The sequence below is a fragment of the Bombina bombina genome, chromosome 7, assembly GCF_027579735.1.
Source record: "Bombina bombina isolate aBomBom1 chromosome 7, aBomBom1.pri, whole genome shotgun sequence".
In the NCBI taxonomy this organism is placed as follows: Eukaryota; Metazoa; Chordata; class Amphibia; order Anura; family Bombinatoridae; genus Bombina; species Bombina bombina.
In genome coordinates this window covers 254224413-254240936 of record NC_069505.1, presented here as the reverse complement: position 1 = coordinate 254240936, position 16524 = coordinate 254224413, and the positions used below count along the sequence as shown (strand labels likewise).

At 37.8% G+C, this 16524-nt stretch overlaps 1 protein-coding gene across 1 annotated transcript in view; it reads right to left on the bottom strand.

Moving 5' to 3' along the window:
• The window catches only part of LOC128666232 (sodium- and chloride-dependent GABA transporter 3), a 280538-nt gene that overhangs the window by 241060 nt on the left and 22954 nt on the right, over positions 1-16524 (bottom strand). Inside the window, exon 2 of the mRNA XM_053720701.1 lies at positions 3417-3551. Within this exon, the coding sequence (XP_053576676.1) occupies positions 3417-3551 (135 nt within the window). The remainder of the gene's footprint in view (positions 1-3416; positions 3552-16524) is intronic.

Here is a 16524-nt window from a genome sequence, read left to right as displayed (position 1 = left end):
TATATAGAGAGAGAGAGAGAGAGAGAGAGAGAGAGAGAGAGAGAGAGAGAGAGAGAGACCATAGATTAAACATACATCCTTAATTAGCAGAGAGATGTTTCTGTTGACATCAGTGGCGTCACTAGGGTTGGTGTCACCCGGTGCGGTAAGTCATGGTGTCACCCCCCCCCAGAAAGCAGACACACACAAAAACACAGGCAAACACACATACAAACACTCAGACACACTTAAACACATACTCAGATTCACACACAAACACACGGAAACACACTCAGACACACACACAAAAACACACACACAAATACACTGAGACACACAAAAACTCAGACACACACATACAAAATATGTAAACTGCACTGCATTAATTAGGAAGCTCATGCCTAGAGCTGGTCCCTGGCTCAGCAGAACATCAAATGAAAGATAAACAGAGCACTCCAAAATAAATCACTGAAGAAAAGGTTTAGGCACGCAAACTATGAAAATTCTGCTCTCTGACTCTGCTCCAAGTCTGTCAGTGCACAGCCCTGGGCTGCATGTCACTGAGCAGTGAGCACAGATAGGCAGGCAGGTTTAGGCTAGCAGCGCAACTTTGCAAGCCCCACGGCTCACCCACAACATTCATAGTGAAATTGGGCAGAGGAGGAGCAAAGTACAAACAAGCAAAAGCAGCCGGGAAAACTATTTGTTGAAATTGCAGCACTGGCTCAAGGGGCAAAAAAATTGTGTCTCTACAACTTCCCCAGTCCCACTAATGTTCACAAATGCCAGCCTCTAATAAAATAATCGATGCATCTCAACATTGTATTTCTTTGAATTTCAATAAAATGTAAAAAATAAAAAAAATAAAAATATATATATATATTTTTTTTTGGTGTCACCCCCTGGAGGGTGTCACCCGGGTGCGGCCCGCCCCCCCTAGTGATGCCACTGGATGACATAAAACACCTACTGTGGGACTCTCTGTGTTATATTTCATGTCATATTTTATCTTTGATTTATGTGTTTCATTCCATAATTCACATCTGTGGACAAACATTTCTCTCACAATGTACAATGTGTACTTGATTTGTATGTAGTAAGAAAAGTAGATTCAGAACCTTTATACAGCTACAATTTTTATACTGAAAACAGCAAACTGTCAAGATAGTGGTTTTATGACATACTGAGGCAACCTTTAATTTGTATTGCAATGAATGGCAGGTTATAAGATAAAAACGTCACATATCTGCTCTGACACGCTCCCCCAGGTCTTTTTATATTTGTCATAAACACTTTTCTGCTAATAGAAATGTTCTACCTATAAAGAAAATCAGCTAAAATCCTCTGCTGTAATAAATTAGCTTTTCTCCAGTTCAAATACCAGTCTTTATTACAATACTTAGAGTGAAATAAAACAACAACTTTTCACATGACTCTATACGAAAAAAACTCTTAGCACATTATCAATACTGGTAATTTAAAGATTAATAATAAAGGACTAGATTATGAGTGGAAAAGTACTTTGCGCTCCCACTCGAGCATTAACTTTGCTAGAAGTAAGCTTTTTGCGGGCGTTGAGTAGTGCGCAAAAAGCTGAATTTAGAATATTGCGACCCCGTTACGCTCAACAAGTCGCACAAACCTGATCTCATTTACTCAAATGCGCTAACCCAACATGAAATATGAATATTTCATATTCCAATTATCTTCACATAGAAGAATATGTTCTATTTATCCCTAAATACATATTTTTATATATATATATATATATATATATATATATATATATATATATAATTTTTTACAATATAAATCTATACCTATAAATGTATATAATTGTATATAATTGTATATAGGTGCAGATATATACAGATATATATATAGGAATATCTATTTAAAAATACTTAAAATATATTTCCCTATGTGAAGAACATTGAAATAAGAAACATTTATAGTACAAACATAGTTGAACACTTCATTTAATATGAATATTGCATAAATATGATTTTTAATGTTTTCAGCTACTTGACTGCAAAGGGCTCCAATGAATTTATATATATCAATATATATGTGTGTATATATTTCTTTAAATACATATATATGCATATAAATACATAAATGCATATGTACAAACATATAAACATAAGCGAGTATATATATATTTATTTAGATATGTGTATGTATGCATCTCTAGTTAAGGTTTTTTATTCTAACTCCTGAGATCTCATATCTTTTAGTCTTTTTAACGTTTGAATGCATTTTTTAAAAATATTTTTTATTAGATGGTGTTATTGTGAATGTGACTGTACTTTCTCGTGTATTTTTATGTGTTTTGTGCAACTTTTTATTTGAGCGTAACAGTTAACCAAAGCACTGAAGTCACGCAATCCCAACACGAATTAAACTGAATTCTGCTCTAGCGAACATGTTTACTTTCAACTTGTAATACTTCTGCTACTTCTACGATAATCCCCTTTTTTCTCACACAACAGTTAGCCACTCGTTATCTAACCCAAAATAGGATATCATGGTAGAAATTGTGTTCACATTTATGTTCCCATATTTTTTTTAATTTTATTTGTAAGCGCTATAAATTATTACAGACATTTACTACACAGCAATATACACTGAGACAATTTTAACACATGATTTTAAGTTTTTAGTTGAAAATAAAATTAAAGCATAATCCATAGTGATAAAAATAATTGTTAAATTCCACATTTAGAAATATGGGAAAAGGTCCTTTGACAATACTTAAAAAAAAATACCTCAAGAAAATTGAACGTAAAAATACTTGTATTTGATCTTCTCTTTTTCCTCTTAATCAACACTTTTACAAACCAAGAGAATTTAATCACTTTTGCTTTGAGACCAATAAATACCTTTTTTATTACTTGGTAGCTACATAGGGGTAAATTTATTAAAGTGTGGACAGACATGATACAATGTAGCGTATCATGTCTGGCACATATGCTGTCGGCATTTATCATTGCCCCAGCAGTTCTTGTGAACTGCTGGTGCAATGCCGCCCCCTGCAGATTTGCGGCCAATCGCCCACTAGCAGGGGGTGCCAATCAATCAGATCGTATTAAATCAGGTTGATTTCTGTCCGCCACCTCAGAGCAGGTGGACAGGTTATGAAGGCTCGCCGGTAACACGTGGCATCAAGTTCCATACGGCGCTTGATAAATTGACCCCATAAACTGTACCACAAATCCACATCCACAATGAGTTAAAAGCCAACTATCCTATGACATTTTGGTGTTAAATGCATCTATTTCATTTTGTATGATGGAATACTATTCTGTCCTCTAAATTTCCCAATATATTAGAAATATCCACTGCTTAGCTCCAGTGTTAATTAAAAGAATTTGCCAACTCAAAAATGTGTTAAATAAAATATTTTTTAAACAAATAGTAATAAAATAATAAAATACCTTCAAATAAAGGGCACACTTTCCTCCAGCAAGTTATTCCTCCTTCACTGGTAAATTGGCCTAATGCTGTCTCCAGAAAAAATAAAGGTATTCCACAAAAGATAAAGAATATCACGTAGGGTATGAGGAATGCACCTAAAAGAGAAATACACTGAAAATTAGAAAAGCATTGAATAATAAAAAAGTTACATTATTTTTTTAAATTCATGTGTTAGACCGTAAAGGGACAGTGTATTCAAAAGTTATGCATAGAAAAAGATAGATAGATGGATGATACATAGATAGATAGACAGATAGATAGATAGATAGATAGATAGATAGATGATAGATAGATAGATAGATATGTTTACATTCTGAGGAAAATGTTAATACAATGTCCTTGCCAAGTTTGAAAAATATTTCATAGTGTGCATTACTTTGCACCTCTAATAATGCAATAGAAAGTGTAATCCCAGAACATAATTTATAATTATTATACAAATTGGTTCCCTCCTATTTTAAGTGTTTGTCTTAGTGGAGAGTAATTCAGTTTAACATATTTCTCTAACCTTTTGCTCAAATTAGATGGTCCAGAAACATTGGAAATATAATCACTGCTTTAATAATTAATCCTTTAACAATATTTTTTTATTTTTAAACTGGTTTAATTATATTATTTATTAATAATTTCCAAATGTAACTACAAGTTGCAAACTCTTATTGTGGTCATTTAAATATTATGGAAGATATAATAGATGTATCAGATACTGTATGAAACTGATTTATTGTACATTGATAAATTTGTTATGGATGTTAAAATGATATGATTATACAAAAAATATAGTAAAATCTAAAATCTAATTTTTTAATAATTTTCAATTTGATTACATGGGAAGTGGTTTGCATACTTTAATTTTTCATTCCATAGTGTGTTAATGACCCATAGGTGTAGATCCAATAAAAAAAAAAATATTTGATAAACAAACGCCTCACTTGTATCAATATTGAAAATTGCAAAAACTGCCTCTCATCACAGCCCCAAGTTAAGTTTCATAGAACAATATCTGTTCCATGTTGTAATTATTCAATTTGAGAAGCATACAAGTTCCAATACAAAAGATACTGGTACAAATGTCTTCAAAACATTACTGAACAAATTAACAAATTAATTAAAATGGAAAATAACTCCCTCGCCCATTCAGCAATCTCATGAATATATATATATATATATATATATATATATATATATATATATATATATATATATATATATAATACCGTCCCTTTATCACAGGATATACCCTCCCAAGGTCGCCTGCCTGGGTGCAGTGATGTCTCAGATATCTCCAATATAAATAACTGCACTCTCAGGTCTTTCGTGAATGTGAGAACAGCAAAGTCTCTTTTTTATTGAAACGTTTTCAAGGAACAAGTCCCCGTCATCAGCATCATGCTGATGACGGGGACTTGTTCCTTGAAAACGTTTCAATAAAAAAGAGACTTTGCTGTTCTCACATTCACGAAAGACCTGAGAGTGCAGTTATTTATATTGGAGATATATATATATATATCTGAATCTCGAATCTTACGAATTCGGCCGAATTTCTGAATCGATCCGAAACGAATCGCACATTTCTAATAGCAATTAAATATTTGGTCCTCCTCACAATTTCTCAGATAGATACACATTTGACAACCTATTCAGAGATTTATTTTGTTGTGCCAGAGTGTCACTGTTGTTATCACTTATTACATCTGAGCATTAAGGCATTAAGCTAAATTCAATAAAACTTGCAACTCTGGCAATTATATCATCATTATCATGCAACAGTAAAAGCCATAAATATAAGAGCAGTCACCTCATAGTATCTGTGACTAGTAAGCTTTGTTTCATACAAAAGTAGCCGACCTTAAACCTTTTCACGCAAATTTCACTTAACTTCCACATCGTATTCTGATAACACTTGACACCACTTTATTTTTTGTGTGTTTTTTTTTTTATTAATAGCTAGACATGGTATTGTTTTAAAAATCACTATATCATCAAGCACAATAGTCTGTTTCATATAAAAGTCAATAAAAAATGTTTAGTTGAGCCAACCTCACCATCTTTGAAATAAAATCACACACTTTTCTAAATCTCGTTCCTTGTCTGCAAATATTTAACCACTTCTATCGCCAGAGACAGAAGTTTGATTGCGGTGCACCCAAGTCAAACAGTAATATGCTAGTCCTAAGAAAAGCACATGGAGGACAAAAATCTCCATTGAAGCAGAAGGTCTATTCTATGAGAGGATGCAACTTTGGAGTACCTTTGGTGCAGGCTCACATGAGCAATCCTGCAGCTGATAGTAAAGAATCAGTATTAACCTATACACCAGCTCTCAGTTTATGGATTAAAGGGACAGTCTACAATATAATTTGTATTGTTTTAAAATATAGATAATCCCTTTATTACCCATTCTCCAGTTTTGCATACCCAACACAGTCATATTAATATACTTTTTACCACTGTTACCTTGTATCTAAGCTTCTTCCGACAGCCCCCTGATCACATGACGTTTTATTTATTATCTATTGACTTGCATTTAGTGCTGCGTTGTGCTAACTCCTCGGGCGTGAACAGAATTTTATCTATATGGCCCACATGAACTATCAGTCTCCTGTTGTAAAAAGCTATTACAAAAGCATGTGATAAGAAGCTGTCTATAGTGGTTTAGAAAAACACAGAAATTTAGAGGTTTAAATGTTATAAAGTTTATTAATATATCAATGTTGTGCAGAGCTAGGGAATGGGTAGTAAAGGCATTATCTATCTTTTTAAACAATAACAATTTTAGTGTAGACTGTCCCTTTAAAATCATCCAAGAATAGTATGAATGATATGATTCATAGCACCTGCTCATGTGCGCTTTGCCGTGCTCAAGCAGGGGGCGGGTTTTCACAAGCAGCCGTTCATGCAATGATAAGTGCAGGCAGCAAACCTTGTTCCGGGAATTTGATAAATGTATTACATATATTTTTTCCTATATAAAACCTAGAATTTATATAATTGCCTAGAAAAAACTTGCTGCACACAAGATTTTATCTATTGATTAGAGAAATCGTTAAAGATCTATAGATATATAAGCTAAATAGTTAAACTATTAAATTGCCTAAAATTTAAACAAATGCAAAAGAGAGTGAAATATATTAACACCTAGCAATTACATTTGTACCATTATAGGGCTAGATTATGAGTGGAGCCCTATTTAGTGCTCCTGCTGGCAGTTAACTAAACAGAGGCTATTTGTACACAAAAAATTATCTTGACCGCGATAACTTCTTCTCTAATAAAAGTCAATGAAGGGCAAAAACTTAAATAAATAAAAAAAAAACAACACCCATACTCGCACTAACCAGACTGCACTAGAGCACTAAAACTGACAATTAATATTAATATTTCACATTCCAATGTTCTTCACTTACAGGATAATGTCCTTTTTATTGTGTGTATGTATATATATATATATATATATATATATATATATATATACCCCTATACCTGTATAGCTATTCCTATAGATATATAGGTATATACTATAGATATGTATTTTATATGAACAGTAATATATATATATATATATATATTTACACACACATAGTAAATAATAAAAAGTACATTATTTTCTATGTGAAGAACATAGGAATGTAAAATATGAATTTTTCACATCATGTTTTGCAAATTGGATTTTAACGAGGTCAGATTAGTGCATATGAAAACCTTGTAATCTTAAGGCGCATTATTTAAAAATTAGATACAAAATATATAAAAATTCTAATAAAAAAATTAAACCGACTGTAAAATATGAAGATATATTCTATGGATTATTTAGAATAATTTACAGTATGTTTAATAATTTTTATTTTTTAATATTTATTATGCAATATTTCAATAACACGCCTTAAGATTACTATGTTTTCATGTGCGCTAACCCAACCATGTTCTTCACATAGAAAATAAGTTACTTTTTATTATTAAATTTATATTTCTATATATCTGATACTGTCCATGTAAAATACATAACTATAGAAATAGATAAACATGTATATGTACATATATATATATATATATATATATATATAAATATAAATATGTATTTCCAATAAGAAGGACATTATCCTGTAACATACATTTAAACACATAAACAAAAACAAAACAAAAATATACATAAATAACAGAATTTATGTTTACCTGATAAATTACTTTCTCCAACGGTGTGTCCGGTCCACGGCGTCATCCTTACTTGTGGGATATTCTCTTCCCCAACAGGAAATGGCAAAGAGCCCAGCAAAGCTGGTCACATGATCCCTCCTAGGCTCCGCCTACCCCAGTCATTCGACCGACGTTAAGGAGGAATATTTGCATAGGAGAAACCATATGGTACCGTGGTGACTGTAGTTAAAGAAAAAAATTATCAGACCTGATTTAAAAAACCAGGGCGGGCCGTGGACCGGACACACCGTTGGAGAAAGTAATTTATCAGGTAAACATAAATTCTGTTTTCTCCAACATAGGTGTGTCCGGTCCACGGCGTCATCCTTACTTGTGGGAACCAATACCAAAGCTTTAGGACACGGATGAAGGGAGGGAGCAAATCAGGTCACCTAAATGGAAGGCACCACGGCTTGCAAAACCTTTCTCCCAAAAATAGCCTCAGAAGAAGCAAAAGTATCAAACTTGTAAAATTTGGTAAAAGTGTGCAGTGAAGACCAAGTCGCTGCCCTACATATCTGATCAACAGAAGCCTCGTTCTTGAAGGCCCATGTGGAAGCCACAGCCCTAGTGGAATGAGCTGTGATTCTTTCGGGAGGCTGCCGTCCGGCAGTCTCGTAAGCCAATCTGATGATGCTTTTAATCCAAAAAGAGAGAGAGGTAGAAGTTGCTTTTTGACCTCTCCTTTTACCGGAATAAACAACAAACAAGGAAGATGTTTGTCTAAAATCCTTTGTAGCATCTAAATAGAATTTTAGAGCGCGAACAACATCCAAATTGTGCAACAAACGTTCCTTCTTTGAAACTGGTTTCGGACACAGAGAAGGTACGATAATCTCCTGGTTAATGTTTTTGTTAGAAACAACTTTTGGAAGAAAACCAGGTTTAGTACGTAAAACCACCTTATCTGCATGGAACACCAGATAAGGAGGAGAACACTGCAGAGCAGATAATTCTGAAACTCTTCTAGCAGAAGAAATTGCAACTAAAAACAAAACTTTCCAAGATAATAACTTAATATCAACGGAATGCAAGGGTTCAAACGGAACCCCCTGAAGAACTGAAAGAACTAAATTGAGACTCCAAGGAGGAGTCAAAGGTTTGTAAACAGGCTTAATTCTAACCAGAGCCTGAACAAAGGCTTGAACATCTGGCACAGCGGCCAGCTTTTTGTGAAGTAACACAGACAAGGCAGAAATCTGTCCCTTCAGGGAACTTGCAGATAATCCTTTTTCCAATCCTTCTTGAAGGAAGGATAGAATCCTAGGAATCTTAACCTTGTCCCAAGGGAATCCTTTAGATTCACACCAACAGATATATTTTTTCCAAATTTTGTGGTAAATCTTTCTAGTTACAGGCTTTCTGGCCTGAACAAGAGTATCGATAACAGAATCTGAGAATCCTCGCTTCGATAAGATCAAGCGTTCAATCTCCAAGCAGTCAGCTGGAGTGAAACCAGATTCGGATGTTCGAACGGACCCTGAACAAGAAGGTCTCGTCTCAAAGGTAGCTTCCAAGGAGGAGCCGATGACATATTCACCAGATCTGCATACCAAGTCCTGCGTGGCCACGCAGGAGCTATCAAAATCACCGACGCCCTCTCCTGATTGATCCTGGCTACCAGCCTGGGGATGAGAGGAAACGGCGGGAACACATAAGCTAGTTTGAAGGTCCAAGGTGCTACTAGTGCATCCACTAGAGCCGCCTTGGGATCCCTGGATCTGGACCCGTAGCAAGGAACTTTGAAGTTCTGACGAGAGGCCATCAGATCCATGTCTGGAATGCCCCACAGCTGAGTGACTTGGGCAAAGATTTCCGGATGGAGTTCCCACTCCCCCGGATGCAATGTCTGACGACTCAGAAAATCCGCTTCCCAATTTTCCACTCCTGGGATGTGGATAGCAGACAGGTGGCAGGAGTGAGACTCCGCCCATAGAATGATTTTGGTCACTTCTTCCATCGCCAGGGAACTCCTTGTTCCCCCCTGATGGTTGATGTACGCAACAGTTGTCATGTTGTCTGATTGAAACCGTATGAACTTGGCCCTCGCTAGCTGAGGCCAAGCCTTGAGAGCATTGAATATCGCTCTCAGTTCCAGAATATTTATCGGTAGAAGAGATTCTTCCCGAGACCAAAGACCCTGAGCTTTCAGGGATCCCCAGACCGCGCCCCAGCCCATCAGACTGGCGTCGGTCGTGACAATGACCCACTCTGGTCTGCGGAATGTCATCCCTCGTGACAGGTTGTCCAGGGACAGCCACCAACGGAGTGAGTCTCTGGTCCTCTGATTTACTTGTATCTTCGGAGACAAGTCTGTATAGTCCCCATTCCACTGACTGAGCATGCACAGTTGTAATGGTCTTAGATGAATGCGTGCAAAAGGAACTATGTCCATTGCCGCTACCATCAACCCGATCACTTCCATGCACTGAGCTATGGAAGGAAGAGGAACGGAATGAAGTATCCGACAAGAGTCTAGAAGTTTTGTTTTTCTGGCCTCTGTCAGAAAAATCCTCATTTCTAAGGAGTCTATTATTGTTCCCAAGAAGGGAACCCTTGTTGACGGAGATAGAGAACTCTTTTCCACGTTCACTTTCCATCCGTGAGATCTGAGAAAGGCCAGGACAATGTCCGTGTGAGCCTTTGCTTGAGGAAGGGACGACGCTTGAATCAGAATGTCGTCCAAGTAAGGTACTACAGCAATGCCCCTTGGTCTTAGCACAGCTAGAAGGGACCCTAGTACCTTTGTGAAAATCCTTGGAGCAGTGGCTAATCCGAAAGGAAGCGCCACGAACTGGTAATGTTTGTCCAGGAATGCGAACCTCAGGAACCGATGATGTTCCTTGTGGATAGGAATATGTAGATACGCATCCTTTAAATCCACCGTGGTCATGAATTGACCTTCCTGGATGGAAGGAAGAATAGTTCGCATGGTTTCAATCTTGAACGATGGAACCTTGAGAAACTTGTTTAAGATCTTGAGATCTAAGATTGGTCTGAACGTTCCCTCTTTTTTGGGAACTATAAACAGATTGGAGTAGAACCCCATCCCTTGTTCTCTTAATGGAACGGGATGAATCACTCCCATTTTTAACAGGTCTTCTACACAATGTAAGAATGCCTGTCTTTTTATGTGGTCTGAAGACAACTGAGACCTGTGGAACCTCCCCCTTGGGGGAAGTCCCTTGAATTCCAGAAGATAACCTTGGGAGACTATTTCTAGCGCCCAAGGATCCAGAACATCTCTTGCCCAAGCCTGAGCGAAGAGAGAGAGTCTGCCCCCCACCAGATCCGGTCCCGGATCGGGGGCCAACATTTCATGCTGTCTTGGTAGCAGTGGCAGGTTTCTTGGCCTGCTTTCCCTTGTTCCAGCCTTGCATTGGTCTCCAAGCTGGCTTGGCTTGAGAAGTATTACCCTCTTGCTTAGAGGACGTAGCACTTTGGGCTGGTCCGTTTCTACGAAAGGGACGAAAATTAGGTTTATTTTTTGCCTTGAAAGGCCGATCCTGAGGAAGGGCGTGGCCCTTACCCCCAGTGATATCCGAGATAATCTCTTTCAAGTCAGGGCCAAACAGCGTTTTCCCCTTGAAAGGAATGTTAAGTAGCTTGTTCTTGGAAGACGCATCAGCCGACCAAATTTCAACCAAAGCGCTCTGCGCGCCACAATAGCAAACCCAGAATTCTTAGCCGCTAACCTAGCCAATTGCAAAGTGGCGTCTAGGGTGAAAGAATTAGCCAATTTGAGAGCATTGATTCTGTCCATAATCTCCTCATAAGGAGGAGAATCACTGTCGACCGCCTTTATCAGCTCATCGAACCAGAAACATGCGGCTGTAGCGACAGGGACAATGCATGAAATTGGTTGTAGAAGGAAACCCTGCTGAACAAACATCTTTTTAAGCAAACCTTCTAATTTTTTATCCATAGGATCTTTGAAAGCACAACTATCCTCTATGGGTATAGTGGTGCGTTTGTTTAAAGTGGAAACCGCTCCCTCGACCTTGGGGACTGTCTGCCATAAGTCCTTTCTGGGGTCGACCATAGGAAACAATTTTTTAAATATGGGGGGAGGGACGAAAGGAATACCGGGCCTTTCCCATTCTTTATTAACAATGTCCGCCACCCGCTTGGGTATAGGAAAAGCTTCTGGGAGCCCCGGCACCTCTAGGAACTTGTCCATTTTACATAGTTTCTCTGGGATGACCAACTTGTCACAATCATCCAGAGTGGATAATACCTCCTTAAGCAGAATGCGGAGATGTTCCAACTTAAATTTAAATGCAATCACATCAGGTTCAGCTTGTTGAGAAATGTTCCCTGAATCAGTAATTTCTCCCTCAGACAAAACCTCCCTGGCCCCATCAGACTGAGTTAGGGGCCCTTCAGAAATATTAATATCAGCGTCGTCATGCTCTTCAGTATCTAAAACAGAGCAGTCGCGCTTACGCTGATAAGTGTTCATTTTGGCTAAAATGTTTTTGACAGAATTATCCATTACAGCCGTTAATTGTTGCATAGTAAGGAGTATTGGCGCGCTAGATGTACTAGGGGCCTCCTGAGTGGGCAAGACTCGTGTAGACGAAGGAGGGAATGATGCAGTACCATGCTTACTCCCCTCACTTGAGGAATCATCTTGGGCATCATTGTCATTGTCACATAAATCACATTTATTTAAATGAATAGGAATTCTGGCTTCCCCACATTCAGAACACAGTCTATCTGGTAGTTCAGACATGTTAAACAGGCATAAACTTGATAACAAGTACAAAAAACGTTTTAAAATAAAACCGTTACTGTCACTTTAAATTTTAAACTGAACACACTTTATTACTGCAAATGCGAAAAAACATGAAGGAATTGTACAAAATTCACCACATTTTCACCACAGTGTCTTAAAGCCTTAAAAGTATTGCACACCAAATTTGGAAGCTTTAACCCTTAAAATAACGGAACCGGAGCCGTTTTGAACTTTAACCCCTTTACAGTCCCTGGTATCTGCTTTGCTGAGACCCAACCAAGCCCCAAGGGGAATACGATACCAAATGACGCCTTCAGAAAGTCTTTTCTAAGTATCAGAGCTCCTCTCACATGCGACTGCGTGCCATGCCTCTCAAAAACAAGTGCGCAACACCGGCGCGAAAATGAGGCTCTGCCTATGCTTTGGGAAAGCCCCTAAAGAATAAGGTGTCTAAAACAGTGCCTGCCGATATTATTATATCAAAATACCCAGATAAAATGATTCCTCAAGGCTAAATATGTGTTAATAATCAATCGATTTAGCCCAAAAAAAGTCTACAGTCTTAATAAGCCCTTTTTTGAAGCCCTTATTTACAATCGTAATAAACATGGCTTACCGGATCCCAGAGGGAAAATGACAGCTTCCAGCATTACATCGTCTTGTTAGAATGTGTCATACCTCAAGCAGCAAGAGACTGCTCACTGTTCCCCCAACTGAAGTTAATTGCTCTCAACAGTCCTGTGTGGAACAGCCATGGATTTTAGTGACGGTTGCTAAAATCATTTTCCTCATACAAACAGAAATCTTCATCTCTTTTCTGTTTCTGAGTAAATAGTACATACCAGCACTATTTCAAAATAACAAACTCTTGATTGAATAATAAAAACTACAGTTAAACACTAAAAAACTCTAAGCCATCTCCGTGGAGATGTTGCCTGTACAACGGCAAAGAGAATGACTGGGGTAGGCGGAGCCTAGGAGGGATCATGTGACCAGCTTTGCTGGGCTCTTTGCCATTTCCTGTTGGGGAAGAGAATATCCCACAAGTAAGGATGACGCCGTGGACCGGACACACCTATGTTGGAGAAATATATATATATATATATATTTTATATATATATATATATATATATATATATATATATATATATATATATATACACACATATACACAGTATATATATATATAAAAACACAGTCCAGCAATTGCACTCTCTGGTTTGAATCACAGCAAACTTTATTGTGAACGTTTTCGGAGCATTCACTTCCCCTGCAACCAATCACAGAACAGTGTCACAATCATGTACAGGTGATTGTATCAATATAGCATTATGCATATATGACAGTGTTAATCTTATAAGGATATGTTCTACATATCATCAGTGTAAGCAATAATCATAATATCAGCAGTGTATCAAGTGCATCTATCTAGTGACGAATATAACCTAAATATGCATATATAGGAACTATATCCAAGAGACAAATTACCACAATGATAATTAATGAATATGATCATTATACTTGCACAGAGCCAGGCTTGAAGACCCAAAAATAAATACAGAAAGAACAAACTTACCATTTACAAGCATAATTCCTGTATCCAAACAGGAGTCTAGGTATCCGCTTTGTTAAATCCCATGCTGTCAGCATTCACATGCGGTACAAACATTTCCAGCATGGTGTAATGAACTACATGCTATGTGAGGGGGCATGTGTACATACCTCACAACACGCTATCAGCCAATAATAGTACGTTAATAGGCCACGCCCATCCTTATTGATTTCACCAGTACATCCACTGCAAGGGTATACGTGGTGACAAATGTCAGCCGTGTCATAGTAGCTTCCCTACGTTGATTTGTAAGGAGATCCATCCTACTGCACTCATTGGCTACCCTCTGTGCCCTTTTGATGGTATCATAGGTATAACCTCTACCTGAGAACTTCTTGGACATCTCTTGGAGTTGTAAAGTTGTAGCCTCTTGTTTGGAATTGTTCCTCACCACTCGACACATCTGCGCCTTTTTTATTGCTTTGATGAGGGATGATGGATGACAACTATTTGCTAATAAAAGCGAGTTCCTGTCTGTGGGTTTAAAATACATTATGGTTTCGAGCTTTAACCCATCCTTAAAGATTCTTAGGTTTAAGAAATGCACTTGATTCTTATCATATGTTATTTTGAACCTCACAGGTGTTTTGAATCTATTCAGGGTTTCTAACCAAGACATGAGGCTGTCCTCATCACCTCTCAGATTAGCAGAACATCATCAATGTATCGCTTGTACATGATGACTTTAGGGTTTTCATAGACTTTCTTCACATTTACCTCATAATGCTCCATAAATTCCCATGGGAATAGGGCCCTCAATTCCCCCTGTATTTGTCTGTAAAAATATTGTCTTTTATCGTATTGTTCCTCCATTGTATTGTTATCCTTGTACCCATGGGCAGTGCTACGGAATCTGTTGACGCTTTATAAATAAAAAATAATAATATAGAGGTTGGCATATGATGGGGCCATATTAGACCCCATCATCGTTCCTGTGATCTGCTGGTAATATTTGGTTTCAAACCTAACAAAGTTATAGGTTAGACATAGGTGTAGGATCTTGATGATGAATTCACTCTCAGGTCCCACATATGGGTATCGTGATAGGGCCTTTCTGACCACCTCCATCCCATCTTGATGTGGTATTATTATTGTGTAAAAACTTGCAACATCCATAGTCACCATATAATCATCCGGGCCAACATCTTGAATTTCAGGCAATAGCCAGAGGATATCTGAAGAGTGTCGCACATAGGATGCCATCTGTTTCACAAAGTGGTTGAAGATGGTAGTCCACCCATTGGGCCGATGCACTTAATAGGGATCATCTGGCTTAAATGATGGGCCGGCCCTGTGGTTTATGTAAGCTCTTATGGACCATTGGAAGGGTGTAGAGGATTGGGCATATGGGGAATTTCACAGTCAACCATTCATATGTTTCCTTAGAGATCATATTACTTTCCAACCCATATTTCAATACATCTGAGATTATCTCCTGGAACTGTTTGGTGGGGTTACCCACCAAAGGTCGATATACCAACTGATCTTCCCGTTTTGAGCAGATCCCTTCCCTATAATCTGAGTAGTAAAGAACCACAATTGCTCCACCTTTATCCGCTTTGCGAATTACAATTGTGGGATCTTTTGACAGATCAGTGATAGCCTTCTTCTCTTCAGATGTAATGTTTGCTCTCACACGTTTAGTATCCATACTTGGAACTTCTTGTAGTACCAATCTTGTGTAGTTACAGATGTAAGTGCTGGATCAAATACACTTCTACGTTTAAATGGTGTATCACCATTAGAGTCCATCCCATGTTGAAAAAAATATCGCAAACTCAGGTTTCTTTGGAATCTCTGGATGTCCAACCAAGTATCAAATCCACTTGGTTTCTTTGAGGGTACAAACGTAAGGACCCTATTAAATAATCTCTGTTCTGTAGGAGATAAGGGCCTATCAGAAAGATTGATCACTATATTCTCCTCCCCCTTCCAGAAAGTGGAGGTCTTCCGATTGCTTCCCCCTCTCCTTGAATGTGGTCTCCTTTTTTTTGGCCCTTGTGGTCAACCCTAAAAAATGTTGCTGTACACCAGTCGTGGTGGGTCTCTCATATTCATATCTCATAGGGCCTCCGAGTCAGAACCTGAGCTAATGTCAACTGTATTCAGGTGTCTCCTTGTATACATCCTCTGTCTATGCAGCCTTCTTGGTCTATATGTTTGTCTCTCTTCTGGACTCAACATCCATCTGTAGACCTGTTTATCCTTATAATCCTCCACCACTTGGTGTAACTTCTTATTCTTAAAGGCCACCAGTGCTTCCTTATACTCATTCACCTGTTGGGACAGTTTAGTCAGCCAATCTTCTGATTGATCTTGTTGTAGGATGACACCCTTTGTAGAATCAAAAGTTTGGATCTCATGTTTGACTTTGCCCAAAAGGAATCTCACCTCCTCCACAAACAGTAGTAGCAAATCCAATGAAGATTTATTCAATACTGCACATCATTTTTTGAAGAACTCACTATTATTCCTCCCAATTGTGGGTACATTATGAACACGGAAGCCTTTAGGGATCATTTTC